General features: G+C 48.7%; 3 protein-coding genes across 6 annotated transcripts in view; 1 reads left to right on the forward strand and 2 right to left on the reverse strand.

The window, feature by feature from the left end:
* The window catches only part of CAND2 (cullin associated and neddylation dissociated 2 (putative)), a 30,466-nt gene extending 27,345 nt beyond the window's left edge, over positions 1-3,121 (forward strand). The window contains exon 15 of the mRNA XM_081072583.1: positions 1,066-3,121. Coding sequence (XP_080928709.1) covers positions 1,066-1,290 — 225 coding nt within the window. The 3' untranslated portion in view covers positions 1,291-3,121. The remainder of the gene's footprint in view (positions 1-1,065) is intronic.
* Positions 1,778-8,134, reverse strand: RPL32 (ribosomal protein L32). 3 transcript variants are annotated; one of them, XM_081072587.1, is made up of 4 exons: positions 7,816-7,931; positions 6,448-6,548; positions 5,644-5,825; positions 1,778-3,258 (listed from the first exon to the last, which is right to left on the reverse strand). In XM_081072587.1, exons 2-4 carry the CDS (start codon positions 6,541-6,543, stop codon positions 3,129-3,131), a joined length of 408 nt encoding a protein of 135 aa, XP_080928713.1. In that variant the 5' UTR covers positions 6,544-6,548; positions 7,816-7,931; the 3' UTR covers positions 1,778-3,128. The 3 variants fall into 3 exon arrangements, with proteins under 3 accessions (XP_080928713.1, XP_080928714.1, XP_080928712.1); XM_081072588.1 differs by lacking the exon at positions 7,816-7,931 and adding an exon at positions 8,039-8,134 and having other exon boundaries at positions 1,784-3,258; XM_081072586.1 differs by having other exon boundaries at positions 1,784-3,258; positions 7,148-7,859.
* Positions 8,135-9,109: 975 nt separating this feature from the next.
* Positions 9,110-26,713, reverse strand: EFCAB12 (EF-hand calcium binding domain 12; the record flags this gene model as incomplete). 2 transcript variants are annotated; one of them, XM_081072584.1, is made up of 9 exons in its annotated part: positions 26,490-26,713; positions 22,728-23,176; positions 21,653-21,838; positions 19,753-19,909; positions 16,882-17,075; positions 15,355-15,568; positions 12,012-12,171; positions 10,277-10,333; positions 9,110-9,624 (listed from the first exon to the last, which is right to left on the reverse strand). In XM_081072584.1, exons 1-9 carry the CDS (start codon positions 26,536-26,538, stop codon positions 9,366-9,368), a joined length of 1,725 nt encoding a protein of 574 aa, XP_080928710.1. In that variant the 5' UTR covers positions 26,539-26,713. The 2 variants fall into 2 exon arrangements, with proteins under 2 accessions (XP_080928710.1, XP_080928711.1); XM_081072585.1 differs by lacking the exon at positions 26,490-26,713 and adding an exon at positions 26,150-26,315 and having other exon boundaries at positions 9,366-9,624.
* Between the last annotated feature and the right edge of the window lie 645 nt (positions 26,714-27,358).

The raw sequence follows: 27,358 nt of genomic DNA on the forward strand, positions 1-27,358 counted from the left end.
TCCACGTCCACAGTCCCTGACCCGCAATTCTGAAACCCACAAAGCTATGACAACTAAAAGCTTTTTAGTAACTTCTTTGGCAGCAAAACTTAACTTGAACTGGCATGAGTCTGATATTCATTCGTAGTCTTACACTTTTCTATAGATTTAGTGGGGGAAATATTTGTACGTTTGATTACAGGGTATTGTACCAGACCCATGTTATCTGCACATGACCATCTTTCTAAAACCCCCAAACTCCTGAATTCCAAAAGCATATCTGGCCCTAAGGGTTTCAGAGAAGGGGGTGTGGACTTCTGTTGTCATTTAACCCTCATAGCAGCCCTCTTATTGGTAGGTGGGGAAGTGAGAGGCAAAAAGGTGACTACCTGAAGTCAGCTCTCACGGGGCAGAGCCACTTAAACCCAGGACTGTCCAACCCCAATACCAACTTCTTAACCACCACAGATTCTTTAGGGGGAAGAATCTGTGTTGTCTGGGTTAAGTCACGGAGGGTCTTTATTCCATAAGCAGTGGGGGGAATTCCAGAGATTCTCTGAATAAGTGGGAGAGGGTTGGGGTGAGGAAACAGAAAGCAGACAAGGCAGTTTGCGATGTTTACTCTCCGGCTGCATCTGTAGAATGGACTGCAGATGACCAGCTAGAAGAGTGTCACAGTAATCTATTCATACAGTTAAGTTCTATGGTAACAAGAGCCCGATTTAAGCACAGTAAAGAGATAGACACATCAATACGTTTTGTCAGGGGAAGGAATTTAAGTGAACACTTCACAGTAATTGTCACCAAATTATTACCAAAAATAATTTATATTGTCTGGTCAGAGGCCTTTTAGGTAACTTTGAAACTAATTTGAGTGACAAAGAACCACCCTCTTAGAAAACCAGCCAGTGTAAAAGCCTGGAGGTGAAAGCCATGAGGAGGCTAGAACCAGACTGTGAAGCAGGAGAGTGTGCAGCCCTATTTAGACTCAGGGAGACACAGGGGGTTGAGAGGAGGCAGGACAGTGAGGAATCTGTGGTGCGAGGTCTGGCTCCATCAAGGATGGCTCATTGTCTCCCACTTTAGGTCAAAGCTGGTTCCGTGAAGCAGGAGTTTGAGAAGCAAGATGAACTGAAGCGCTCTGCCATGAGGGCAGTGGCCGCCTTGCTGACCATCCCAGAAGTGGGGAAAAGCCCCATCATGGCCGATTTCTCTTCCCAAATCAGATCCAACCCGGAACTTGCCGCCCTCTTTGAAAGCATCCAGGATTCTGCTCCAGCCCCCAGCACAGACTCAATGGAGCTGAGCTAGTCCTGCCGCCCCCAGAGGGGCCCTTATTCAAGAGAAGGGAGCCCACCCAAGCCAGAGGCCACAGCCTTTACTTCTAACCTTTCTTACCGCTGGGGGCCTTCTTGTTCCCGTTCAGGGCATACAGTGCCTTCTCTAGGGACCCCAACTCAAAAGGCCCCAAGCTGAAGCTGCAAGGCTGCCAACAGTTGGGCCCTTTAACTCAGGACAGTCATTCTGAACAGGGTCTAATTTTCCAAGTCTTCCATGCAAAGATTGATGTGACTTCACACGGGTCTGGTTCCTTCAAGCTGGGGTGTCCCTGCCTCACAAAGTACTTAGTATTCAGATATATTCTTGTGCTCACAGCTGAGAGGTTAGTAGGCAGCAGGCTGGCCTTCCTTCCCGTGTCCCAGATTTGTCGCTCACACCACTCCCATTTTTTCAGTTCACTTAACCTGATATGGCTGGGCAACTTAAAACTTCAAGATATTTGAGTTATTCACATTTTAGAATTCAAAACTGCTTTATTTTTCATTGGCAGTGATGAATCAGTGTTTTCTTGCAGGGGGAGCAGGGTCCGTAGGGAACTAGAGCTAATGAGTTTTTCTAATTTCAAAAATAACATAGCAACCTGGGAAACAGGAAAGGACTAAAGTACAAACCATCTTACATGTCATCCGCTGCCCCAAGCATACCAGTTGGCTTCTGACCTGAAGGCTTTGAACATGTGGTTTTTAGTATGGAGGATACAGAATTACGCAACAGGCCAAATAATTTTTTGCTATCCTAGGTTAATAAAGGAGATCGTAAATTATAACTATATTCTCTGCACAATTCTTCTACTCAGTAGTCACACACTATCAGTGCTATGTACCAAGTCAATTTAAAAGCATGAAAATGACCATAAATGTATTCAACAAATGTTTCAGACTAGGTTTTGCACAGGTTGCAGTCAACCTAAGACATTTATCTACTGGCACTAAGGGCCTTAATTCTGATCATGGGTAGCACACCAAGAAAATTATAATCAGTGTAATGTTTCTGCTTGGTTGCCCAGGATTGGGGCGGGGGCCCCCAACCCTATAAACAGGTCTTGCACTAGAGTACCGCATGCCATATCCCATGTGACCTATACTGCCACTTCATACCATTTCTTGGGGAGTATCATAACCTTAGAATTAAAAACAGCTGAATTCTAGCCCTTGTTGCCTAAGGTTTAAGGTTGTAGTTGAAAAGGAGTTTGAGTGTTAAATTCTGAGTCCCAAGAGGCCCCATTATCACCAGTTAAGGATCCTATACTCTTGGCAACTGCTCAATTATGCCCAAAGCAGAAAGCTGGGGGAGGTTATATGAGATTGAAAATGATCTTCAAACATCCAAGGCTGATCACATATAGTAATGTATGTGTCATCCTATTGTGTATTTTTGGATAGAAGCTATGGGGTGTTATTTCAGTACCAGCAACAATTTAAGGGAGTAAGAAACTCATCTGGATCCTTTCACGCATTTTCTTAATCTTCACAAGAACTACAAAGGGTAACTGTCTTCCCCAACCTTACAAAAGTGAGGCTAAGAACTACTTGCTCTGAGCTGCATGGTCCTTCAATCGAGGGCCACGTCTTCCCCAGCCCTAACTGGGAGCTGACCAAGGCTGGTCTGGGCACCTAAGAAGCCTGTGCCCTGAGAAACATCGTGTCCTGTACAAACCCCTTCCAAATGGAAGATTCCAGAGCATAACAGGCAAAAGAACAGTATCTGTGACAAGCTGTCAAAATAAACCGAAGAGTAAAATCCAGGGCAGAAAAGCCAGATGGAAGAATTTTATGGTTTTATTAAAACACAGTTTGCACACAAGCTGTCTATTCATTTTCTTCACTGCGCAGCCGGGCATTGGGATTGGTGACTCTGATGGCCAGCTGGGCTGCTCTTTCCACAATGGCTTTGCGGTTCTTTGAGGAGACGTTGTGAGCAATTTCAGCACAGTAAGATCTGGAAGAGAATCCATAAGTGGGTAAGGAGCAAGCCAGCGTGGAACATACACTTGTGTGTTCCACTGGAAGACAATGGCTTTGGTCACTTCGCCTCCAGAGCCACAGCACTGAGAAAAGAGGCTGCTGAATAACACCTGCACGCCCCCAAATACCAATCCCCCAAATTTCATGGTACTAGCAAGGCTCTTATAAGTGTTTCCTGGCAGTGACACAAAGCACTCTCACTGTTCCCTCATTTAATCCTCACAACAGCCTTGTAAGCCAGGCATCACTTCCATTTTACAGACAAGGAAGCTAAGGCCACAGACATGGAAGAGAATTCCCAAATCACACATTCAGTAATGGACAGGGCCAGTATGGCTCAGCACCCCATTCCAAGTTCAGAGGTTCTGGCCAATCTGCCCAACTCAGGGCAATCTCAGGGAGCTTAGACTTGTTCCTGAAAAGTTTTGGAACTCTGCAAAGTAGCAGAGCATACTCCAACAGTCTGATTAAGCCAAGGGCTCCTAGCCCAGACCATAAACATTTTACTTGTTCCACTGCTATGGATAAAATTCAAGTTGAAAGCATCACTGCTTCAAGTCAGCCAGTGAGAGCGACACCTAACATTTCCAGGAACTGTTCTCATCCATTCCTCACAGCCTCACCGTGCCCTAATCTGACAACAAATTGGCCTAATGAAGGTATTTCATTCAGTAAGGAGATCATTTATGAAGCTATCAATGGCGGATTAAGACAATCTACCCCCAGAGGAGTTACAGCAAACAGAGAAGACTGTCAAGGAGCGGTTAAATAAGGCAGTGGGTGAATACATAGTTCTTTTCAAGAACTTTATAGGAAAATAGCTTAACACCAAAACAAGCAAATCCACACAAAGAATTTTGTTTTATATAAAGGAAATTTGTTTTATATAAAGGAATCCACTCAAGCTCAAAGCTTTATTTTTAAATGTTTCCATAATCTTTGCTTTCAAGAAGACTTAAGTTGTATTGCACTTTTCATCTTTTTCTTCCCTATTCTTCTAAAACTCCTCAGGTTCTTATCCACATGTATTTAATAACCACAATCACACTGTACACATTATACTTTCCCCTCTGCTTGGGCATTTTCCATAGATGACGATTTTTTGTGTATGCATAACATTCCACTCCCACCATTCACCAATTATGTACTGTACTTCCACCATTCACCAACTATATTTACAATTGTTCAGTTACTGCTGCAATGATCACCTTATTGTTTCCCTGCTTTTTAATTATGGGAGGACAAATGCCCAGAAATGGAATTTGTGGATTAAAGGTCAGATTCAGAGTGTTCCTATGGCTTTTGATACAAACCCAAATTGCTATTAAAAAGTATCTTCATGACAACCAGCAACATTTACACCGCAATCATTTTTCTCCCTCCACAGCAGGTATTAAATTACATCTTTCTACCATAATCCTCTATCCACCTGCTTAGCGCAGTTTGGGCATCCACCTAATTCCTAGGCTTATCCTTTTCTAAAGAAAATTTCCACCATTTCAATGCCTTTTAAAAATCCAACCTAGAAACTCAACCAAAAATGGTTTCTTTCACTTTTATTACTGTGTCTACAATCACTACAGCTGAAAAATCTTTGTAAATTAAATATGCACACAAACAGATGTGACAAGTTAGTCATCCTCTCTCCACATTCTTTCTAATTTAGGAAAATGCAAGGTTTTAGCTTAACAGGAAAGAAAATAGACTATCCTCTGCTTAACCAAAAAATACCATTCCCTCCAATCCAGATTCAAGTGTCTAAATCATTTCTCACAAGGTATCTTTTTTCAACCCACTGCCCTCCTTCTGGCCTAGCAGACCGAAGTCTTACACGAGCTCACCAAGTGTCTTTCTTAAAACAATGAGAAAGTAATGCTGTGAACCCTCCACATAGCTCCTGCACCTCTACCACTTTAAGCCCCCGCTTTGCCCGTGATCTTCCTCCTTTTCTCTACTTCGTATCACACCGAGCTCTAAATCAGGCAACTCCTCCATTCCTGAAGCGTTCTGAAGATACCCATGGTTCCAGGGCCCCGTAGGTCTGCGGCTGCTGCGTATGATCTCCCACATAAAGCGATGTTCTGAAAATGACTGCCGAAACGACACTGCAGTGTTTGTGGTGTCACGCAAAGCCCTTGCCTCTCCAGGTCTTGAGTTTCTACGCTTTTCAGGACAAGTCGTCATCCCCGTCCCACACCCTTACAAAGGAAACATGTTCAAGTCCCCAGCAGCATCTGGTAAGCTTCTGAGAGAGTATGTAACTCCTCCAAATGCATTCTAAAAGGCCTCGAGTCCCTACCAAATCTGGTCACAGACACAGACTTCGGACACCTGAACCCAGAGATGGGGTCCGACTCACTTGTTGCACATCAGCAGCACTTCAAGCTCCTTGACGTTGTGGACCAGGAACTTCCGAAAGCCACTGGGCAGCATGTGCTTTGTTTTCTTGTTACTCCCATAACCAATGTTGGGCATCAAGATCTGGCCCTTGAATCTTCTGCGCACCCTGTTGTCAATGCCTCTGGGTTTCCGCCAGTTACGCTGAAAGAACACGCATAGTTGGGGGGGTTAGTGTCTGTGCAGACTGCCAACTCTTCCTTTTGGAGGAAAAAAGGGGATCAAATGAAAGGGAAATATGCCAAACAATTGTCTCTGGGTAACAGAATTTCATTACTCCTTTGTACTTTTTATGGGAAAAAAAAATAGGGGCTCCTGCATTTGACCACCAGGAAAGACCTACATCCTCACTCCTAAGCAAAGGAAAAGCAGGCTAGACACCAATGAAATGTGAGGGGATTGTGTACAGAGTAAGATGAGGAGCGTGGGTGTCAACACTGCACTCAAGACCTGGATTTTCTCATCTATAAAATCAGGATAATCTACCTCTTCTACCATAAGGCCACCTGAAATATGATACAAATATAAGCCTCTAGACACCTCAAAACAGCAAAGTGTCCCATCCATGTCATTTAAATTTCCATTTACACACCAAGAGACAGTACCAGTAAGGCACAGAGAACTGGGTTTCTACAGTGAGCTCTACTACCAGCCACAGACGGGTTCATCTGCCAGAGATTATCTTCCGACTAGGTGGTGTCAGAAATCCACAGCCTATTTAGAAACCCCTCATGCGACCACATACTTCCATCCCGGCACTATATACCTTAATCTTGACATATCGGTCTGACTGGTGCCGGATAAACTTCTTGGTCCTCTTTTTGACGATTTTGGGCTTCACGAGTGGTCTGAGGGCAGCCATGATACCTTCAAGAAAGAGGGAGAGACGGTGAGACAGAGTCCTGGAAGGAGGCTTTCCTGCCCAGGACTCAAGCTTTGTTGCAGAGTGTCTTCCAATCACCAGCTACTGAGCAAGCAGGGAATGGAATGGGTACCTCTGCCAGGCTTGTTTTCCCTCCCGACTCCGAAGCTGGCAGAATATTAGCCACTCTCCAGATGCGATCCTGGGAGGTAGTCACCTCACCCACGCAAGGCCAAAGAATGCCAACAGCTGACCCAAAACAAACTGACTCCCAAACGTTCTCAGCTTGCAAGGGGCAGCCATTCCCACCCCACAGTACCCTACCCTCTAGGTGGTACCACTTCCTTTTGGTGACGCAAGCCTTGGGCAAACTACACGAACTGGACTCGGTTTTCTCATCTGTAAAATGGAGCTGACACTGCACACTGAATGCGTGCAGCGTCCAGGCCAATACAGGTGTTTAGTGAAGAGAAACCTGTAAGTCCCCTGGGATGCTGCTAGACGGCAATACGCTCAACATACACAGAACCACGCCAGACTTGGGCCGAAAACGCCTCTGGATCTTTGAACGACGCGTCTACCTGGAGATCAACTCAAAAATTACCTTCGAGGTGTCCTCGGCTACCCTCCTTTTTTCTACTGCATGCAGCAAGTTCGCAATGAACGTGTGTGCAATAAACGAACTTTCCCCCCACTGGCACCATGATTTCCTCCTAGACCAGGACGCCGTTTCTTATTTCCAGAGATCCTGATCCACTATCAGAATTCCTGCTAATTGAACGAATCGACTCGCAGCTCGTGGGGTTTCGGTTATTTGTTTTGACAGCCCCACTGCAGTGGTAACCCCAGGACCAGAAACTCAGGGAAGGGACCGTCGGGCAACAGACGTATTAAGAATGCACGTGGGCAGGTATCGCGGAGCCAAGTGATCCGATGGCTCGAGCCCAGGCCGCTCCCCCCCGGATGGTTCCATTCCCCCCAGAAGCCCCTGCAGTCTGGCCCCAATCGGGGCCCTGTGTCCCCGGGGCTCAAACAAGCTGTCCGCAGTTCAGACTGATCCCAGGCGGCCTCCGTCTGAGTGCAAGCGGCCCTCGTAAGCGAACTTCCATCACCGGCTGGGTCACTTAGTTCTGTTCCTGTACGCGCTCCAGGCAGGCGACACGGACAATATCCACCGAGATGACTGCTCGGAAGGACAGGCCTCCTCACCACGGGGGCGATGGGACTTGGTGGCGACCGCACAGACGCGGATGACCAACGATTAAGACTCACCGAGTAGGAGATGAACGCCACCTCCGGAGGCAGCGCAGAGGAAGAGAGGGGAAGGGGGCGCGCGAGGGCTGATGGGACTTAACCTCTGACACGGCGAGAACTTCCGGCTGTTGGTCGTGCAAAGAAAATAAACTTCAGAGAAATAATACTGAAAAAAAGTCGAGGGATACCTGTGTTTCCCTAGACATTAATATCTAGGGGTAGAACTGAAAAATGTTCATACCTGTGTTGGGATAACGTAGACTATTTGCAATTATTTCTGAGCTTCTAAGACCTGGTGGGGGCGCAGCCACTTCCGCCAGAAGTTGAAGCCGCTCCTCCGTCAGCTTTTAGATTATTTCCGCCGGCGTTTCTTCTGCTCCAAAGCGCGCCTCTTAGTGGCCAGAGGGAAGCAAAGCAGAGGCTTCCTCCTCCCGCCCGTGAATTTATAAATGGCAATGAGACTACGTTCAATGGGATTTATTTTCCTCCCACAATTCTGAGGTAGGTCTCTTATTTTCCCTCATTTTACATATGTAGAAAGTGAAGTTTGGAGATTCGACTCCAAAAAAAAAAAAAAAAAATCCACACTTCTAACCATTGGGCAACACGGCCTAGTTTCTCATTGTTGTTCTTGGTTTGTTTTGTTTAGCTGTTGCTTGTAAGATGAGTGCGAAAATCGAATTTCACGAGGGAAAGCAATGCCCCTGGATTCCGCCATACTGATGGATGTCATCAGTGGTCGGGATAGGAGCAATTCCAGGGGTCAGAGGGAGCCGGAAGCTAACCTGGGTCTGCGTTGTTCTCTGAATGAGACGTGACAAGAGTGCTGACAGCTCCTTCTGGAGATGGTGACCGTGTCGCGGAAGGGGAGTTCGAGGAGACCAGGGAACTGCCATGGGAAATGCCGCGAGTGCACCCCGCCTCGTGACTCCTGCGGGCTGGGGGGAGCCCGTGCGAGCGTGGGAGCGCTGTGTGGGGGCTGCCCACCTGGCACGGATCAGGAAAGGAAAGGTCTTGACAGGGTCACAGAGGCTCATCAGGCAAAGGGCTTGTGAACCCAGAGCGTGCTTCCAGTTGCAAAAAGACCCTAGAGATTTGGAAGTCGTGGTCCCAATGGCCCAGCGCGGAGGGGACGAGGGGCATGTTGCACAGAGGCGCGCACAGGGCTCCCCACCGAGCCTGCGGCTGCCCAGGAGCTCTGAGATCCCAGGGAGTGTGCCTGCGTCCTCCCCTAGGCTCAGGACCCCCGCTTTCCAAACAACCCTCCGGCCACAGCTTCCGAGCAAGGATTCGCATCAGCTGGATCGCAGGTGACGTCAGAGACACTCCAACCTGGTGTATTTCAAAAGGGCAGGGAAACACCCAAACACTGCACCTCTTTCTCTGGACACATCTGCCTCTGAGACCCTAGCCGGTGTTGCTCTTCAGAGCGCTGGCCCTAGGCCCTCCGCCTGAACCGATGCCTTTCGTCTGGCTCTGGGACACCCCCCCGTGTCTATGGCTCTGGGCGGCCGGCTGCACTGGCCCCCAGCTCCAGCATGGCTGGGTCTGACAATCTCTAGGCCACTCTAGTAGATGTAGTAGACGTTAGGAGCACTGTAATGGGCGCAGGTCACGTCGTGCGTGTTCCTAACGGGCCACCCGCGGTGGGGGTGGTAGGTAGCCGAGTAGGCATGGGGCTGGTGTTGGACACAACTGAAGAGCGCCAGGCTCCGATCCACAGCCACAGTGGGCAGGTAGAGTCGCAGCTTGTCCAGGAGGTGACCCGGCCAGAAGAAACTGGGGTGGGTTCGCTGCCGACGACTGGGCCTCGTCATCTTCAGCTTCCTGGAAAATGAGAAGACACCGAGGAAGTTATCATGGTGGACAGGCCAGGGCTGGCACTCCTCCGCAGAGCAAAGCAACCGTGACCATGGTAGAGGTAGCATTGTGCTAAGTGCTTCAGTGTCTCAGTCTTCACTACAGTTCCACGGGGCAGGTTCTGTTACCATGTCCCTAAGGTTGGTCACACAGTGCCCAAGTGGCAGAGCACAGGCTGGACTCCCACTCGGCCGCCTCTAAAACCCAAACTCTTTAAGTGTACACGATCCGTCCTCCAGAGGTATGTTAATGTGGTGTTCAGAGTACGGCCTGTGGAGCCAGCATAACTTGATTCAAATCCCTGCTCCGCCACTTTCATAGATGTGTGACTTGAAGCAAGATCTTTAACTTTTCTGTGCCTCGGTTTTTTCTTCTGTAAATTGGGTATGTGAAGAGAAACGCCGTAGGGTAGTTAAAAGGACTTAAATGAATTAACACATAGAAAACAGTGTCTGCCTGGCACTAAGTTGTTTTAGTGCCTCTCAGCTCCTGGGCACTGAGCCCCAGATGCTGTGCTAGGAGCAGCATGGAACGTGCAGAGTCCCAGGCACCTCCTCCAAAGTGAGGCTAGCCCTTCTCCCACCCAACCCCCTTCCAGAGTTAGATGATTGCTACAGACCTGGTGAATTCCTCAAACTCCTTAAAGTGTATTTTCTTGATCTTCTTTGGCAGTTTCCTAGTGGATAAGAGAGAGTTGTGTTGTCAGGAGAGGGGAAATCCAGGTTAATGCAGCCTCAGGGAGTAGGTTGGGGGCCATGGGGGTGGGCACATCTCTGAGTCCATACCAGAGCTTTGAAAGGACAATTTCTTCCACCTGGGTGGGGCCCTGTCTCTATCTCCCCCACCCCACCACCCCGTGCTCCAGTGGAACATGCGGTGGGCTTAGGTCAGCCAGACCTGGGCTCATAACTTGGCTGGCTGGGTGACTATGGGCAAGTCACTTCCCCTTTCAGAGCCTCGGGTTTCTCACTCCCTAGAACAGAGAGCTCTCAGAGTAGTTAGGAGAGGTGCTCAACAATCTGAATCATTTTGGGGCCCTTGGCTCCCACTTTCCCGGGCAGGTTGAATATAGCCTTGGAGATAAGGATGGTGAAAACGAACTCCCCAAACTTTGGGCCTGGCAGACATCACTAATCAACCGCAGCACTCTTTCCCAGTAAGCCTGCATGTGACCTCAGAATCTTTCACAACACAGCCTAAGTAGTAAGATGAAACCAATGTCCATCCCTGTCCTAGGTGACTTCTCTTTATCCTTTATACCTGTGGCCTACCTAAGCATGGACAACAGTCCCTTTCTCAGGTTCATGCCCACTTCCTAGGTTGATGGTTCAGTAATGGTGCCAGCTACTCAGGGGCCAAAAGGCGGTCGTTAAGTGATCAGGCCACCACTTGCCTGGCTCATGCTTAGCTCTTCCCACCTGCAGGCCTAGGCCACTCCTGCACTTGGGAACATCCTGATGGGGCAGGGTCAAACAACAACAATCATTGCTTGAGTGCCAACTATCTGCCAAATGTGCTAAGGAGTTTACATGCATTTCTTCTCTTGTCTTCATCGTGTATGGTAGGAGTTGTTATGTCCATTTTATAGATGAAGATACTGAGGCTCAGAGAATGGAGTAATTTATCCATTTAATCTGTAGCCTGTCTGATTTCTACTCGGCTCTGCTGCATCCCACCCCAGCCATTCTGGCCATGCCAACCCAGTGCGCAGATAGTAGGGATCCAGAGTAGGGGCAGGTCCTCGACTGCTCCCCTTTCATAGTATCCAGTCAGCTGTCCCCTTCTCCTCCCACGCTGGCCCCATCCTCTGCAGGATGCCTCTTGTTCTCCAATCCGCAGGCACCCATGGATGCGGCTCATTGCCTGTCCCTGTTTTCACTCTTCCCAAAGAAGGACATTTTCTTAGAGAGGACTCAGGTTGACCTGAGGGTCACGGACAGTACCCAGTGCAGAGTTCTTTTCTCCTCCCAGGGGCTGCAAGCCCCCTTCTTGCCAGAGAAGGCAAGGCAGGGGAAGAGGCTGCCACCACTGTCCTCTGCAGGGCCCCTGACACCCAGCCCATGATTGGTGAAGGGGCCTCCCGATTCTTTCAGAAGGCCCTTTTTATAATCTTTCCCAGAGAGCCTGAGATCACATAGGATGCAGTCAGGAGGGTAGCTGTGTGGGAATGAGGCAAGGAGGCTGTGGCCCTGCGTCATGTGCCAAGGGTGACACTGGGGACTGGCCAGGCCATGGTGGTGACCCAGCTGGACATGCCGGGTTCGGTCAGAGACCCTGGTACAATGGGATACCCCCAGTGTGACAGCAGTAGGGCAGGAGGCAAATGGAAGGGGGAAGGGGACCTGACACTCAGCTTGTCAGTCTTCTTAGCCACCAGGTCTTTGAAGGCCGGGGAACTGGGCAGGACTAGAGTTGGACTGAAGACCTTAATGTCCGAGTAGTAACCTCCTGGCTGCCGGATCGGGCGCACCTGGTCCTTCTGGAAAATGATCTTGTCCCCTGGGTACAGCAGGGCTGCAAACAGCAAGAGAAACATGGCCTGTCAGCCCAAGACCCCTCCCTGCCTTGAGCCTTTGGGGCAGAGGGCAGAGGAGGGCTTTTTAAAAAATACGTTCACATTTTTGTTTAAAAATATTTTTTCTTGTATATATGTATTTTTTTCTTGTATACATTTTAAAACTATTACAATTTTTAAATGTAGATTCACGGCAAGTTGCAAAAATAGTGCAGAAAATCCCTTAGACCCTTCCCCCAGCTTCCCCTAAGGGTCACAATGCATATGTAGGCATACATCGTTTTATTGCACGTTGCTTTCTTACGCTTCACAGGTTACATTTTTTACAAATGGAAGGCAAAACTCTCCACCAGTGAAAAGATTACAATTCATGCTGGTCTGGAACTGAACCCACAATATCTCCAAGGTATGCCTGTAGCTGTAGTGCACAATCAGCAACTGCAGTTGGTACAATACTGTTAACTACAGACAAGGGAACTTATTTATAATCAGGTCAGCAATGGCTTGGGGGGCTGCGTGCAATTACTACAGAGCATGAGGGCCCACACCCCACGCCTCCTGGTCAGGAGTCCCAGGAGGAGGAGGGGAAGAGTCACCCAAGATTTCATTAGGTTAACTTAGACCTGGTACAGATGGCAGTTTTCCCCTTGCCTAGAATTAGTTTCCCAGGTAACCTTAAGATACTTTTCTAAGAAGTACAGAAAATAAAAAACACCAGCCCAGGGTCTCCATCTTCTTGCAACTGGGGAGCAGTGCTTGTTAACACACGAAGAGCTCATGTTCTAGAAAAAGTGGTGGAAAGTTACATTATTAATGTTGGTTATTTAGAGGTAGTGCTGGGATTGTGTAGGTGAGAGGGGAGTAGAGAGAAGGGCATATGCAGCATCAACATTTTAAAAGATATATTGGATTTTTTAAAACTACATTTAAAAAATATATGTATATATACATGACTTTTTAAAAATGACTTACATAAATAATTGTGTAAGTGGAAAAGAAAAAGGCTCATGAAAGGACAGTCATTAAAATATTAATGGTGGTCAACTCAGGCTGGGGGGAGGTTATTTTTGTTTTCAAAAAATTTAAATGAGCAAGTATTATCTATAAAACTGGGGGGAGAAAAACAATAAAGCTACATTCACTGGGGAGAGAGTAAATGCCTCTGTTCTAGAAATCTTGGTCGTGAGCTTGAGGCCTGAGTCTGAGCCCACCAAGCTCTAGTCTAGAACAGACCTGGAAGTCCCCATGTCCCCATGTTTGTGCTTCTTTGTCCACAGCAGTGAGCAGGCCTCTGTCATAAAGACAACCAGTAGACAGTGGCCAGGACAGAGGTCAGAAATGGACTAGTTTTTTCCATCTAGACCAGTTAGAAGCACAAGGAAGCCCACCTATGCACACTCCTATATGCCAATGAGTTTGAGAGCCCGCAGACAGGGGAGCTCACAGGCCCAGGAGCTGGCGAAAGCCAACAGTAGAGAGGACCAGATGTGGCTCCATGTTCTGGAGGGGACAAAGGAAGCACATCCAGAGGAAAGACCTGACCTACAAGAGCAGCCCAGGGTGCGCGGCAAGCCTGCCCACATTTCAGAAGACAGATAGCTGTAGCTCCAACACTAAGAGGAGGGGATGTAAACGATCAGGAAGGAGGAGGCTCCCTGAGGAAGCAGGAAGGAGGAGGCTCCCTGTGGAAGCAGGAAGGAAGGATGATTTGGTGACAAGTCAGTGCCCAGAGCTGCAGGATCTCCTGTCTCAGCCCTCTCACCCCAGGCGGGCTGCCCACGCGATGGAGTGCAGCACGTGCAGGAGACAGTGACCATTTAGGTCGTGTTCCTGTGTTCCTGAAGGCCCTTGGCCATGTCCCCCTGTATAGGCCTGTGATGGCCTAAATTGTATCCCCTCAAAATTCATGTGTTGAAGCCCTAACCTCCACGACCTCAGAATGTGTATTTGGAGAGAGGGCCTTTCAAGAGGCAATGAAGCTGAAATGAGGTTGTTAGGGTGAACCCGAATCCCATCTGACGGGCGTCCTTATAAGAGGAAATTTGGACACACAGAGAAACACAGGGGTATGCGTGCACAGAGAGAAGACCCTGTGAAGGGGCAGCAAGAGGGCAGCCATCTGTAAACACAGAACTGAGTCCAGAGGAAACCGACCCCCTGGCACCTTGACCTTGGACTTCCGGCCTCCAGAACTGGGAGGAAATACGTTTCTGTTGGTTAAGCCACCCAGTCGGTGGTATTTTGTTATGGCAGCTCTAACACAAGACTGAAGGCCCTACACATTTAGTACTTGTTTCCCTCCCCCTTGGGAAAAAGATGGAAATAATCAATTGTGACTGTTAAGTCTTGTTCTCGGGTAAGTCACACCACTCTCTGTGTGTTCTTTCTCAGAAAGCCTCATTTCCCAGTGTGGCCACAGTTCCTGCAACGTTCCTATGGGAAAACCTCTGCCTTCATGCAGCTCACTGTTCATGTTTTTAAAGCATAGAGAGGGACCTGCCCATTAAATTGATAAATTAATAAATTTGGGGTGCCAGTATTGCTCTGCCGTCATCAGGGGGATATGGGGACACTCCCTTGTCCCCACCTGTCAGAACCACACATTCTACCCAGAGACCCAGGCTCTGGTCTGCTTGGATATATAAAAATTCTTCCCTCAAGCAGAGGGTATAAACAGTAGGGAAATCTCAACGTTGAGTCCTGTGGTCTGATCAAAGAGCAAAGGGCATCAGCAGAGCCTGACTCCTGGTGTACTCCTATCTCAGTGTTGCAGAAGAACCAAAATATGGGCCTGGGAATTGGTTTTGAAAATGCCCCACACAGCGTTGAGTTTGTCACTTCTATCAAATCTCCCTCTTTGAAGCTGGGATTGTTCCTTTATCCTCCACTTCAGGGCTCCCTTCCCCAAAGGAGCTTCCTGTACTAGAAAGCTAGCTAGCTCATCAAGCTCAGTTGGGGAACCCGGACCTCCAGGCCTGTGGAAATTGTGGACCTCCAGGATTCTAGTAATCCCACTGATCAGCAGTGCAGGCTGAGCTGTGCGTCCTTTCTTCCCCCTCCTTCTTCCCAATGTCCCCACCCCAGGCCACAGCGACTTGGCTGGGTGCCTGTTGGCTGTGGAAGGACAAACCTCAGGCGGACACAGGAGGCATGTTCCCGGGACCAGCCACCAAGGCCCTTACCTTTCATGAGGATATCCTCCGTCAGCGGGAGGCCGTAGTCATCACAGAGCTTCTGGCACTGCAGGTAGACCAGAAAGGTGTCCCTGCGGAACATGTTGATGAGCGCATTCATCTCCCCGCTGATGGTGGACGGGAGGCAGTGCTCGTCGAAGTGCCGGTTCCCACTGCGCACCAGGCGGCACTGCTCTGTGTACTGGATGGAGGGGATGGTGAGCTGCAAAGAGAACTGCCGTTGGCACACACTGCCCTTCGCCTTGCCTCTTCCCTCCTGGCCTGAAGGCTGACAAGCTCCCTCTCCCCACGAGGCCCCCCAGGAGGGGCAATGGCAAAGAATGCAGGGTAGAACCCAAGTTCAGGTTCTGAAGTCAGTGACGCAGGAGAAAAATCACATTGTCAAGTGCTGAAGAGCCGTTGAATGGTCAGCAAATGCAGTTCTGTGTACACAGCCCTGTACAGGACTGTGCATACATGATTGTGTGATATACACAGTAGCGTACAGTGCAGATGCCCCAGAGGCGTCCTACTGAAACGTGACATTCGAGCGTTTGGCAGCACGGGAATTTAAATTAGGTACAGCTATCTGTGACTTTGAGGTGGAAGCCACATGATGCAGATGGCAGAGTGAGGAATAGAAGAGACTTGGGGAGTGTGTAGCACTTTTGGCCTTCTTATTTATTTATGTACGAGGGAAGAAGAATCTATCTTTTTAAAGCTTCTAATGCCAGAATCGGCAAAGTACAGCTCATAGGCCAAATCTGGCCCACCACCTGTTTTTATAAATAAAGTTTTGTTGAAACAGGCTGCACTCGTGTTTACGTATTGTCTGTGGCTGCTCTTGTGCTCCAATGACAGAGCCAACTAGTTGCAACAGAACAGATAGGGCCCCCAAAGCCTAAAACATTTATTATTTGTCCCTTTACAGGGAAATTTGCTGCTCTAACATTTTGGGTTTTCTTGTCATGCAACTGAATCAGATCTTAGTTGGGATAGCACTTACCACACCTAACATTTTATTATATTTATAACAACAATATGTATTTATATATAGTATTATGTTAAAATAGTCTGCCTCCCTGACTGGACTCTCTGGACTGGCAGCTTCTTGAGGGTAGGGGCTGTTTTGTTGTTGGCAGTACCTACAAGACTGCCTGGTACATCACAGGCTCTCGGTAAACATTTATTAGATGAATTCATTCAGGCAATCAGTTCTTCCCTCCTTCATGGGTCAGGTATTCCTGGAGTGCCTACTGAGTGCCATGCCCTGTGCCAGGCTCTCGGGCTCCCACTGTGATGGAGATGCAGCCCTGGTCTCAGGATACAAAGTCATAATTAAAGAATGGGAGGAGGGGAACCAGATTCTTCCAGAAACATTATCTCGTTTATCTTCACAGAAATCTTGTGAGGTAGGTATTGTTCTTATTACACAGATGAGGGAACAGAGCGGTAGACAGCCCACTCCCAAGAGTTCACTCAGCTAGAAGGTGGTGCAGCGGATGGGCCCCAAGCCCTCCCCATTGGTGAGGGTACCTTGCGCTGCCGCTTCCTTTCTCGGTACCGCTTGCCGATGTCCTCCATCTCCTCCAGGGTCATGGGTCTTGCCTCCTGGGTGTCAACCACAGGCACAGTGAGCAGGTCCATCTTGGGAGGCTGTGGGGTAAGATTCACCGACTGCTTCTTGGACGGATGCTGTGGGGAAACTCTGTGCTTGGGAGATCTATAATCTAGGGTTGGAGGAAAGAGACAAAGGAGGGACTGAGAGGGTGCTCAGTCACAGAATCCAGCAAGTGTTTAACCAATGTCACCAAGCAGGCACTGAGCCGCCCCTCTGCTTGCTTAGCATGTGTCTGGTCAATGCCATCTGAGACGCACCTGGAAGGTGCCCCTTTGCTCCATCTCCACTCTGGCCCCCCTAGTGCGGGCCACTCCTTCTCACCAGCAACGTGGCCCCAGCCCTCCTGTTGTCGTTCTCATCCTCTAGCATCCTGTTTCCATCCAACAACACATAGAACCTTTAAAAAGTATAAAGCCAGATCACCTCATCCCCCTGGTTAGAACTCCCTCCTGGCTTCCCACAGCATTTAGACTAAAATCCAGAATCCTCTCTCTAGTCTGCAAGGCCCTGCGGGATCTGGTTTCAGCCGACCGTCCACCTGACCTACCTCCTACTGCTCACGCCTCACTCACTCCACCCAGCCACCCTAATTTCTCTCTGTCCCCTGAAGACTTTCCTGCCTCAGGGCCTTGGCCTTTGCAGTTCCATCTGCCCAGGATGCCCTTTCCCAGACTGGCTCCTCATCAGTCACTCAAGTGGCAGCTCCCATGGATGCTTTCCGGAGAGGCCTTCCCTGAGCACCCCTCCTCCTCACTCTGTCCTAGTGTTTTCAAAGCATTAATCACTACTGGACATCATCTTGCTTAATGTTTTCCATGGAAACTCATTGGAGGCAAGGGTGTTGGCTTTTTTACGGCCGTGTTTCCAGTTCCCAGTTTCTAGAAGTGCCTAGCACACAGTAGGTGTTCAACAAAGATCCGAATGAATGAGATCATCCTATTGCCCCTGCCTTGGTGCAGGCCTCCATTGTCCCTGGCTGAACTGAAATCCAGGCCCTACCACCTTCTGGTTTTGGAGAGAAGAGACCAAGGAAGGAGGGTCTGAGAAGGTGCCCAGCCATAGTTTTGGGAGAGGGAATAAGTGGTCATCCTCTCTGAGCTTCAGCTTCCTCGTGGGAGAAAGCACGACTAGCAGCCCTGACATCCGGGGACTTGAAGGATAAACTGAGCTAATGCTGTGGGTCAAGCTACCCAGCTCCCAGGGGGCTCCCCCAAATGCTACTGCTTTCTCTCTTGTGAGCTGGTCGCCCAGACTATCGATGCTGCTGCCCCTTTAGGCAAAGGAAGAGACTCCTGAGTCCACCTTCCTACCCACTGTGGCTCTCCAGGGAAAAAGAACTCAGCGATGATGCGGAGATAGCACTGGTCCAACAAATATCTGCTGCTTGGCTTCAAGTCTGTGTATTGGGAAACAATTGGCCCCAAATACCTTTGCTGCAAATAAGCATCGCAGTGCACTGGAGTCATTCCCGAAATGACTTGGAGCCAACTACACGGATCACGATGAGCTTCTGTAACTTACAATGAAAGGGCCCCCAAAAAAGCCCCCCAAAATGCTACCCTGAGGATGTACTGGTCGTGCGAGAGATTACTACCGTGGGGGTGGTGACATGCAGGCCGAGACTGTGGGGGTGCTCGGGCCCCCTGGAGACCCTGCCTGGGAGTGAGGCCGCCTCTGCCCGGTGGCTTGTGGAGACCAGAGGTTGGAAATCTGCCTGCGGCTGTGAGTGAAGCTGCGGGACTAAGGAGTGGAGGCCCCAAGGGAGCTGCCTGCTGCCTCCTTTTAAAAGAACCGACGAGTAAGGCCGCTGAGCACCCAGCTCAGTGTGACGGGAACGCCGGAGGCCAGGCCCCAGGTCTTTGCCTACATCAGGAAACCCTTCCACTACCCTCCAGGGTTCTTACAGGACCCCAGGGAGGATGAGGAGCTCCTCACCCCAACTATGCCGGAACTTAAATTCCTGCCAAGCAAAGCAAGATTTGCTTCATTTAGAAAAAGGAAGATGTCAAAAACAAAAAAAAACAAAAAAGAAAGAAAAAGGAAGATGTGGTTGCATTTGGGGAGGGGTTTGGAATGGTGGGTGGTAGTTAAAGGAGGGCTTTAATTTTATCTGCAGTTGTTCAATACTTTTTTTTTTTTTTTTTACAACAACTAAACTATAAAGAAGCATGATGCACCCTTGTATTGAAAAGTAAATTCAGATCCAGAGCTATGGCTAGCACATTTCTAATTTGTCTCTGTGCTTCACCTGGACATGTTTGGCTCCCGAAGCACATGGCTTAGCAAATGGAACTTGACCTTTGCACAACCTGTACAACTGTTCACAGCAGCCCTGCTAATACCCCTGATAGCAGAACCCCAAAGTAGACTTTCCAGGAAACTCTAAACGTGCTAATCCTGGTTTCTGAATTTTAGTTAAGTTTTTCATCAGTTAGGTATAGATTAATCGTAAAAAGGCCTTGAACTCACATACAAATGGAAAGGCTTGGCATTTGGGCCAGTGCTCAGCTTATCAGGTGGACTTTGGTGGGCTGAAACCACTCTTTGAGAATCCTCCTTTTAGGATAAGAGCTAGGCCTCATCCATCTTTGAATGGACATGATAGCTGGGTACTCAAGAGAATATCTATTCCTTATTAATCTCTGGGCCTGGAAATGCCAGAGGTTTGGCCCACCCACAGTAAGCCAAAGTTGGAGAACACACTCAGGAAGCGAGCCAAGGCTGCCTCTCCACACTTGCTCTGAGGATGGGGTAATGGAAGCAGGGGGGTGGGCATAGATACGTACACTCTCTTGTAGTCGGCAGCACCCTTCTCTGCTGGGCCAAAGACCATTGCTTGTAGGTGCTGGCCAGGATATCCATGGTGATGCTATTGTACTTCCCCAGAGAGCTGAGATAAATCACAATGTCCTCTACTTCCTGGTTCCCTAGAGGCACTCCTACCTGAGGAGAGAAGAACAGCGCCCAAGGCAGGCAGGTTCCAATCCAAACATCCTGCCAGGACAGCCAAGGCCTGCCAGCCTAGCCCCACCTCCCAGTCTGGTTTTATCCACAGCTACTCCCAGCTCACACCCAAGGTCCCTGCCACAGGATCTCAGAGCCCTTAGTTGGGCCCTACGTACATCCTGCACTTTCTCACCCTCTACCTTTACTCAGATGTTTCCCCTTCTACGCCTGAAAAACTCCTATCCCTCCTTCAAAACTGTCTAGAAATGCCACCATCTTTGCAGAGTCTGTTACTTCTTTCTCTGGGCTCCCACCCCACTTCATACCTATCCTAATGCTAGCTTTCCCATATTGGATATGAAGAGGGATTTCACATTTCTATCATCCTTACCCATGAGGGACACATAAGCTTTCCTTAACTGAAGGAAAATAGGATTAGAAATATGATACTTGTTACTCTTTTAAGGACTGAGCAACTTTGAAGGAGAACTCGAAATGCTTGCCGGTAATATCGAATATTCAAGAAGAAAAGTTTTAAAGGAAATGTGATTTTGTTCTTCAGCATCTTTAGACTGCAGTCATTGTTACTGAGCTTTCCTTAAAGAAGATCAGAACTCTCCAGGTGTGAAAGGATTTAATGTTTTATCTTCTTGGTTATGATGAGTAAAGACCATTTATCTTTTTGTTGTTTTTAATGCTTTGATACGTTGTTCAGAGAAGTACATATCATAAAACGATGGTGTGAAAACTGGTGATGATTTAAAACCATAAGAGGTGTGACAGTCAGCTTCCTAGAGTTATTTTATAAGGTATCTTATATTTAAAGTATATAAAAGCTTAATTCGTTCAGACCAGGGGTCAGCAAACTTTTTCTATAAAGGGCCAAATAGTAACTATTTTAGGCTCCATGAGCCATGTGGTCTCTGTCATAACTATTCAACTCTGCCATTGTAGCATGAAAGCAGCCATGACAAGCCACAAATGAATAATGTGGCTGTGTTCCAATAAAACTTTACAAAAGCAGGCTGGATTTTGTTCCTGGGCCTTAATTAGCAGACTCTTGCAAGACCAATAGAACTTTCTGCAATGATGGAAATGTTCTCCATCTGTGTGGTCCAATAAAGGAACTACTCATCAGATGTGACTACTGAGGACTCGAAATGTGGCTGGTGTGACAAAGGAACTGGATTTTTTATTTTATTTATTTATAATTAATTTACATTTAGAATAGCCAGTGAAAGGGTGGTCTGTGGACCAGTACCATGGGAGCTGGTTAGAACGCAGCATTTTGGGCCCTGCACAGAGGTACTGAGCTGCATTTTCACAAGACCTCTATGTGATTCATATGCCAGTGACAGATGGAGCTCTAGAAGGTACCAGAGGCAGGACTGAAGGCCCAGCCATCTCTGTGCTCAGTTCTGGGGTCTGATGGGCAAGACAGTTAGTGTTTCCCTAGGCAGCTAGTTATATATTCCCTAGTTATAGGGTTAGTTCTGCAGATGTTCCACTCAGGAAGGGACTTTCAAGGTCAGACTGGTGCAGTGGAGATTTTAGGGGTCTGATGTGGCCGCAGGTTAAGGCACATTTTTCAATCTGGGTTTACAAGTGATAAAGCTGATACTTTGAGATCCCTGCGCCTCCTTTTCAGTTGGTCCAGGACCTCAGGTGGGGGCCACAGCAGAGGGTGCCTGGACACCCTCCCCCCTCAGGCCAGCCTTGGGGAGTACGGGAGGCACTTACCCCCCTCAGAGCCATAATGAACTCCTCCCTGGACATCCTATGGTTGTCGCCCTGGTTGGCCTTGTTAAATATCTCCAGGACCGTGATTTTGTGGCTGCACAAGTAGGAGTACAAGGCTGACAGGGCAGAGGGCTTGGGCAGTCGGAGCTGGGGCACCAGTCGGTGGGAGCGTCGAAGGTTTTTCTTCTAAAAGAGGCAACAGAGTGGGGCAGAGAGGAGAGTTCAGGGGAGACAGGCCAATGGCATGTGATCCCCAGGGTTAGAGAGAAATGGGAGAGAGCGGCTAAGCAGCTCTAAACAGACCACAAGATGGAGTGCAAAGAGCATTGGATTCAGGCAACTGCGGGGCAACTGCATTCTGCCACAGAACGCCTGGGAGACTACTTCTCTGAGCCTCCGTTTCCCATCAGAAACAAGAGGTTTGGACAACAGGAGACCTAAAATTTCATCCTCATCCACATCTCTCCTGTCAAACGAGTCAGTATCATAATCCCACTGGGCTCTCAGTGCGCCAAATTACATGCCCCTGCCTGGAGCCAGACATGGCTCCCCACTCCTCTCACCTCCCAGCCTTTGCTCCTGCTGGGCCTTCTGCCTGAACACCTTTCCTTCTTTCTCTACCTGTCCAATTGCTACTCCTCCAATTCCAGGCGAATGGGAATATTTAGAATTAACATTCCCTTACCTTGATACAGCCCCAGTGGGAATATTTAGAATTAACATTCCCTTACCTTGATACAGCCCCAGTGGGAATATTTAGAATTAACATTCCCTTACCTTGATACAGCCCCAGTTAAACCTTTAGATGTCTGTGGCCTGGGCCACATCTTAAAGATGTAAGCCTCTGAGCCAGAGCCACCCAGCCAAGCTCCTCCCACATTCCTGACTCTCAGAAACAGTGAGATAGTAAGACTTGCTGCCTTAAGTCATTTTGGGGTACTTGTTACCCAGCAATAGGTAAGTAATATACCTCCCTTTTGGGACTTCTGTTTACTCCTCTGTGAAATGGGGTGAACAGTCCCCACCCTGCCCCTACCCCCCTCAGTGTCTTCATCTGGGAAATGGAGCTGCTTACTTTGGTGGGTCTGGTTGCAGGCGGGTGGGCCATCACCTGGGCCTCACGCTCCGCATGGATCCTGTGTAAGATCTTGGCCTCTGAAGGCGTGAGGCTGGGCTTGTTCTGCAGCCACCTCTCTGTGTTGCCAAATGACTCCAGGTCCTGCCGAAACTTCAGCCTCTGGCTCAGCCAGGTCCTGGTGTCCTCTGGCTGCTCTTGGATGTCCCCGGCGTCCAGGCCTTTGCAGCTGGGGATGGGCTGTGGGGGAGCCTGGGTTTGGGGCATGGGCCTGACGGGCTCCGGATCGTCCTTTTGAGGCAAGATGATGACCCTCCGACGGCTTCGAGGCAGGTGGAAGTCCTTCTGCTTGAACTGCTTGAAGCAGTGGGCGATGACCAGTTCGGGATTGAAGACGGGGTCCCTGCTGGCATTTTCACTGTCATCTGAAGTCTTAGACTGGCAGAGCCCTTGCGGAGAGAGGGCTAAATGGTGAGTTTCTTTCAGCAAGAGGACGAAAGGAGTCAGGAAGGAAAAATGCTTTAGCAGCAGGCTGGGTATCTGGGCACCTGGGTTCTAGGCCAGACGTGATCACTACCTCCCTGTGATGATGAAGATTAATGGCACGTAACGTGACTGGGGCCTCCCACTCTGTGCTGAAGGCTTTATGTGTTTTCTCTCATTTAATCTCCTCAGATTCCCCTCTCACTGTACCTATCAACCCCACCCCGCCCCTCACTCCCCCAGTACTCCTTACTGGTGATGAGTGATCTGTTAAAAATGCTATTTTGATCTGCTCCGATCATCTAAGGCAGCAAAGTGCTGTTCAGAGCGCAGGCTTTGGAGTCAGGGTGCTCCAGTCTGGGTCCTGGCCCTGCCGCTTGCTGGCTGCACGATCCTGGGCAAGTCCCTTATGTTCTCTGTGTCTCCATTTATTCATGTGTAAAATGGGGATAATGGTGGCACCCACCTTACTGAGTGGTGGAGATGTCTAGAATCAGTCCATTTTAGAGTTGCTTTGTTCATAGTAAGTGTGCTGTTATTTTTTTTATATATACTCACCTTCCACCTATCTTTAAACCCTTCCATCACTCCTGATAGCCTTCAAAATAAAGTCCCGTGACCCCCCTCTGCCAGCCTTTCTCACCTCATCACTTGTCTGACTTCCTTTACTATGTCCCAGAGGCCTTGATCTTCTCTCTGAATGATCCCCGAATGATCCAAGCCCCGTCCTTATCTCACATGCTGCTTGCTCTGCCAGAAAGGCTCCCCTCCGCCCCCATCCCTTCCTCGCTCCTCATCCTCTAGATCTCAGACTAAATCTGTTATATCCTCATGTTCTGTTATATCCTCATGTTGTTTTTGCATAACACAACCTATGAATTTACTTTTCCTTCAGACCACTTAGGCCAAGTATGTCAATGAAGGGTTGCATGCTGGCAGCCCTCGTGCTGAATGAGGCTTGAGGTCCTGTTTTGTTTGACATGTGGCTTAAAATTTTCCAGTTTGAGTTACTTTAGGCTGGGGCATGCCCTCTCCAGCTTGCCACCGTCCCCACCATTCCCTGTTGTCTCACATGCAGCTCAGTTCATTCATTAAGTGCCTGGTTCAGGCAGACATTTGTATTTGAAACCCCTGGAGCAATGACTTACTTGGTTGACGTTTATTGTTTTCAATAGACTGTGAACCGAGACCTCATCTCTCTCATTCCCTGCTGGAGCTCCCGCACCTCCACTGTGCCAGCATATAGTGGGAGCTCAGTAAGCATTTGGTAAATGAATGAATGACAGATGAACAGACCTAACAGGTGGCTCTAGAATTTTATCCATTTTATAGATAAGGACACTAACGCCCAGGGAGGCCCAAGGTCACATGGTTGATTGGTAGCAGTGCTGGGACCTGAACTCTGGTTTGCTGGCCCCGGCGCTCTGCTCGTAGCCATTATCCAGGCTGTCACCAAATCCTGCTGAATCTCAATTCTTTCATATCTAAAATGATACAAACGCTGCTCTGGCTGATGCTATAATGAAGATCAAATGAATAACATCTATGGGAGTGTTTCTAAAATTCAGAAAGGATACACCATCATTATTTAAAATATTGTCACCATCATTTTCCTTCTAAAAACAAAACTCTCCTGTTTAAAACCCTTTCATTTTGCTGCCAACTGCCTGCAGAATAAAGTCCTTAACCTGAACACACCTGTCCCATCCAGCCCTGTCAGCCTCTCTGGTTTCTCCTTCTCTTGTTCGCTCTGCTCACCTTGTATTTGTCCCCAAACTGTATCTGACTGTGGTTCCTCTGTCCTCCCTCCCTGCGCCCCACAAACCATGTTGTTTCTTCCCTCTGGAATGCTCTTCTCTCGCCCCTGCTTCACTTGATTATTCTGTACTGATCCTTCCAGACTCAGCGCAGACATCACCGTCCCCTGTAGCCTTCCTAACTCCTCCCATGTGCTTCATCTGAGTCCCTTTTCCTTTGGCCCTGGTTTAAACCTCTCCCTAAATTCCATCTCACCTCCCTGGTCTCTTGTTCTTGGGCCCCCCTGGTCCACCTTAAAGGTTGGTGCCTCCCAGGCTTACACCTGGGCTCTCTTCTTTCTTTCAGTCTCCTCCACTCTCATGTTTCTAGGCCCTCCATGTGCTGAGGACACCCATACCAATATTTGTAACTTGGAATTAGTTCCAATTTTCTACACAGTTGCTCCTACCACATCTCCACTTGGATGCCTACAAGGATCTCAGACTCAACCAACTAAGACTAAACTTGTCTCCATGTCCCCACCTACTCTGGTCCTCCTGGTCGGTTCCCTAAGTCTGTGAAAGGTACCTCCACCTACCTGGTCACCCTAATAACCTGAACATTATCTTTTATTGCTCTGTACATGTTCCCCATCTGATCAGCCCGCAAGTCCCTGCACTCAGTCCCCTCTATAGCCTGACACCTCTTCCTCACCCCCAGTATCTCCCACTCCCAACATTCTGAGTCTGCCAGTTCAGTCTGCATTTGCTGATGCTCCCAATCTAACCCTGTCATTCCCGGGGATTTCTCCATCTCCTGACTCAAAAGATCTTTCATGATCTTATCCTTTCTGGCCCCTGTTGCCTCTCATCACCAGCAACACGCAAACTACTACCGGTAGCAGTTTCCTGAAGACATCATGTCTCTGTGCATGCTGTTCTCTCAGCCTGGAATGCCTTTCCTCCTCCTTTTGGCTTGGAGAACTACTTGTATCCTTAATGTAAGCCCCAGTGTAAAGCTCTCTTCCAGGACCTCGGAACTGTTCCTCCCTATCTTCTATATGTAGCAGACCTCTCCCTCCTGGATGTCACCCCTGAATCCAGTATTCACGCCTTACTCTGTAATTATCCATTTATCTGTCTGTCCTTCACCTCTGGTGTTGTAGCGCTTTGCCAAGGACCTCTCCCACAGCAGGCTATTACCAAAAGTTTGAAGACTGGTGGTCTTCTCCATGCCTCTTCTCCAGTACCGACATTAATGTCCGGTGGAGAAATTTGGCGAGCCAGAGGGCCTGGATCCCTTTCTCAGGCACACGGGTTGGGCATCTGGTTCCAAGCCAGGGCAACTTGGGCTGCTCCTCCAGTCCGCACGTGGAAATCTGAAAACTGTGCACGACCCGTCCCTGACTCCCCGGCAACCCCTCACCCAGAGGGGAGACCTCACAATGAGCTATCTGCCTGAGTTCTTACCCTCATCCCACTTGCAAGCGTCTACATGGGGCAGAGGGCTTCCTGGAGGTGGTGCTGTTTCCTGGGAGCTTACCATGCAGCGACAGCAACAGAGCCTCGCACGTTTCATAGGAATAATCCATGGTCGTGGCACTGGTGTGTGTGTGTGTGTGTGTGTGTGTGTGCGCGCGCGCGTCCTCTTGCTTGCTGGCAGGGGTGTGTGGAGATATCTGAAAAACAGTATTCTAAGCTTTGCGAGAGTTGACATTCGCAGAGTGTAGAAATAGCCTGTTACCAGGACTACGGACACCCCGTGCTGATTGGCTGAGCGCCGCCACGTGTGGGAGGCCAGCAGGGACCGGATTTGCCCCGGACTGAGCGCCTGCGGATCAGATTCCTTTCACCCGTCCTGGGAGGGGCGTTAGGAAACCGTAGCCGCTCCGAGTTCCTGGCTTGGCGTAATGGCAGCGTTTCTTGACCCAGTGGCCTCTGAATCTGGAGTAAGAAATCCCTGGTTTTCTAGTAAACTGTGGGATCTTCAGCACGTCTCTATTTTGCCATCTCAGTGTTCTCATCCAAAGAACAGGCCCTGCGTCTCCTAGAGGGGTTATAGGTACCCAAGTCAGTCCCGGCCATACAGAGGGAGCGTTTCCCTGGTGCTTTGCCTGTGTAAAACAGCATGCCACAGTTTGGAACTACAGAACGTTAGAAGTGGAGTGTTAATAAACATTTGAAACGTCCATCAACTAATGCATGGATAAACAACATGTGGTCTATCCATACAGTGGAATATTGTTTGGTCATAAAAAGGAATGTAGTATAGATTTATGCTGCAACATGGATGAACCTTGAACAAATTGTGCTAGGTGAAGGAAATCACACACAAAGGGCCACATGTTATATGATTCCATTTATAAGAAATGCCCAGAATAGGCAAATCTACATACACAGAAAGCAGATTAG

The sequence above is a fragment of the Rhinolophus hipposideros genome (assembly GCF_964194185.1).
Source record: "Rhinolophus hipposideros genome assembly, chromosome: 14".
NCBI classification, from domain to species: Eukaryota; Metazoa; Chordata; class Mammalia; order Chiroptera; family Rhinolophidae; genus Rhinolophus; species Rhinolophus hipposideros.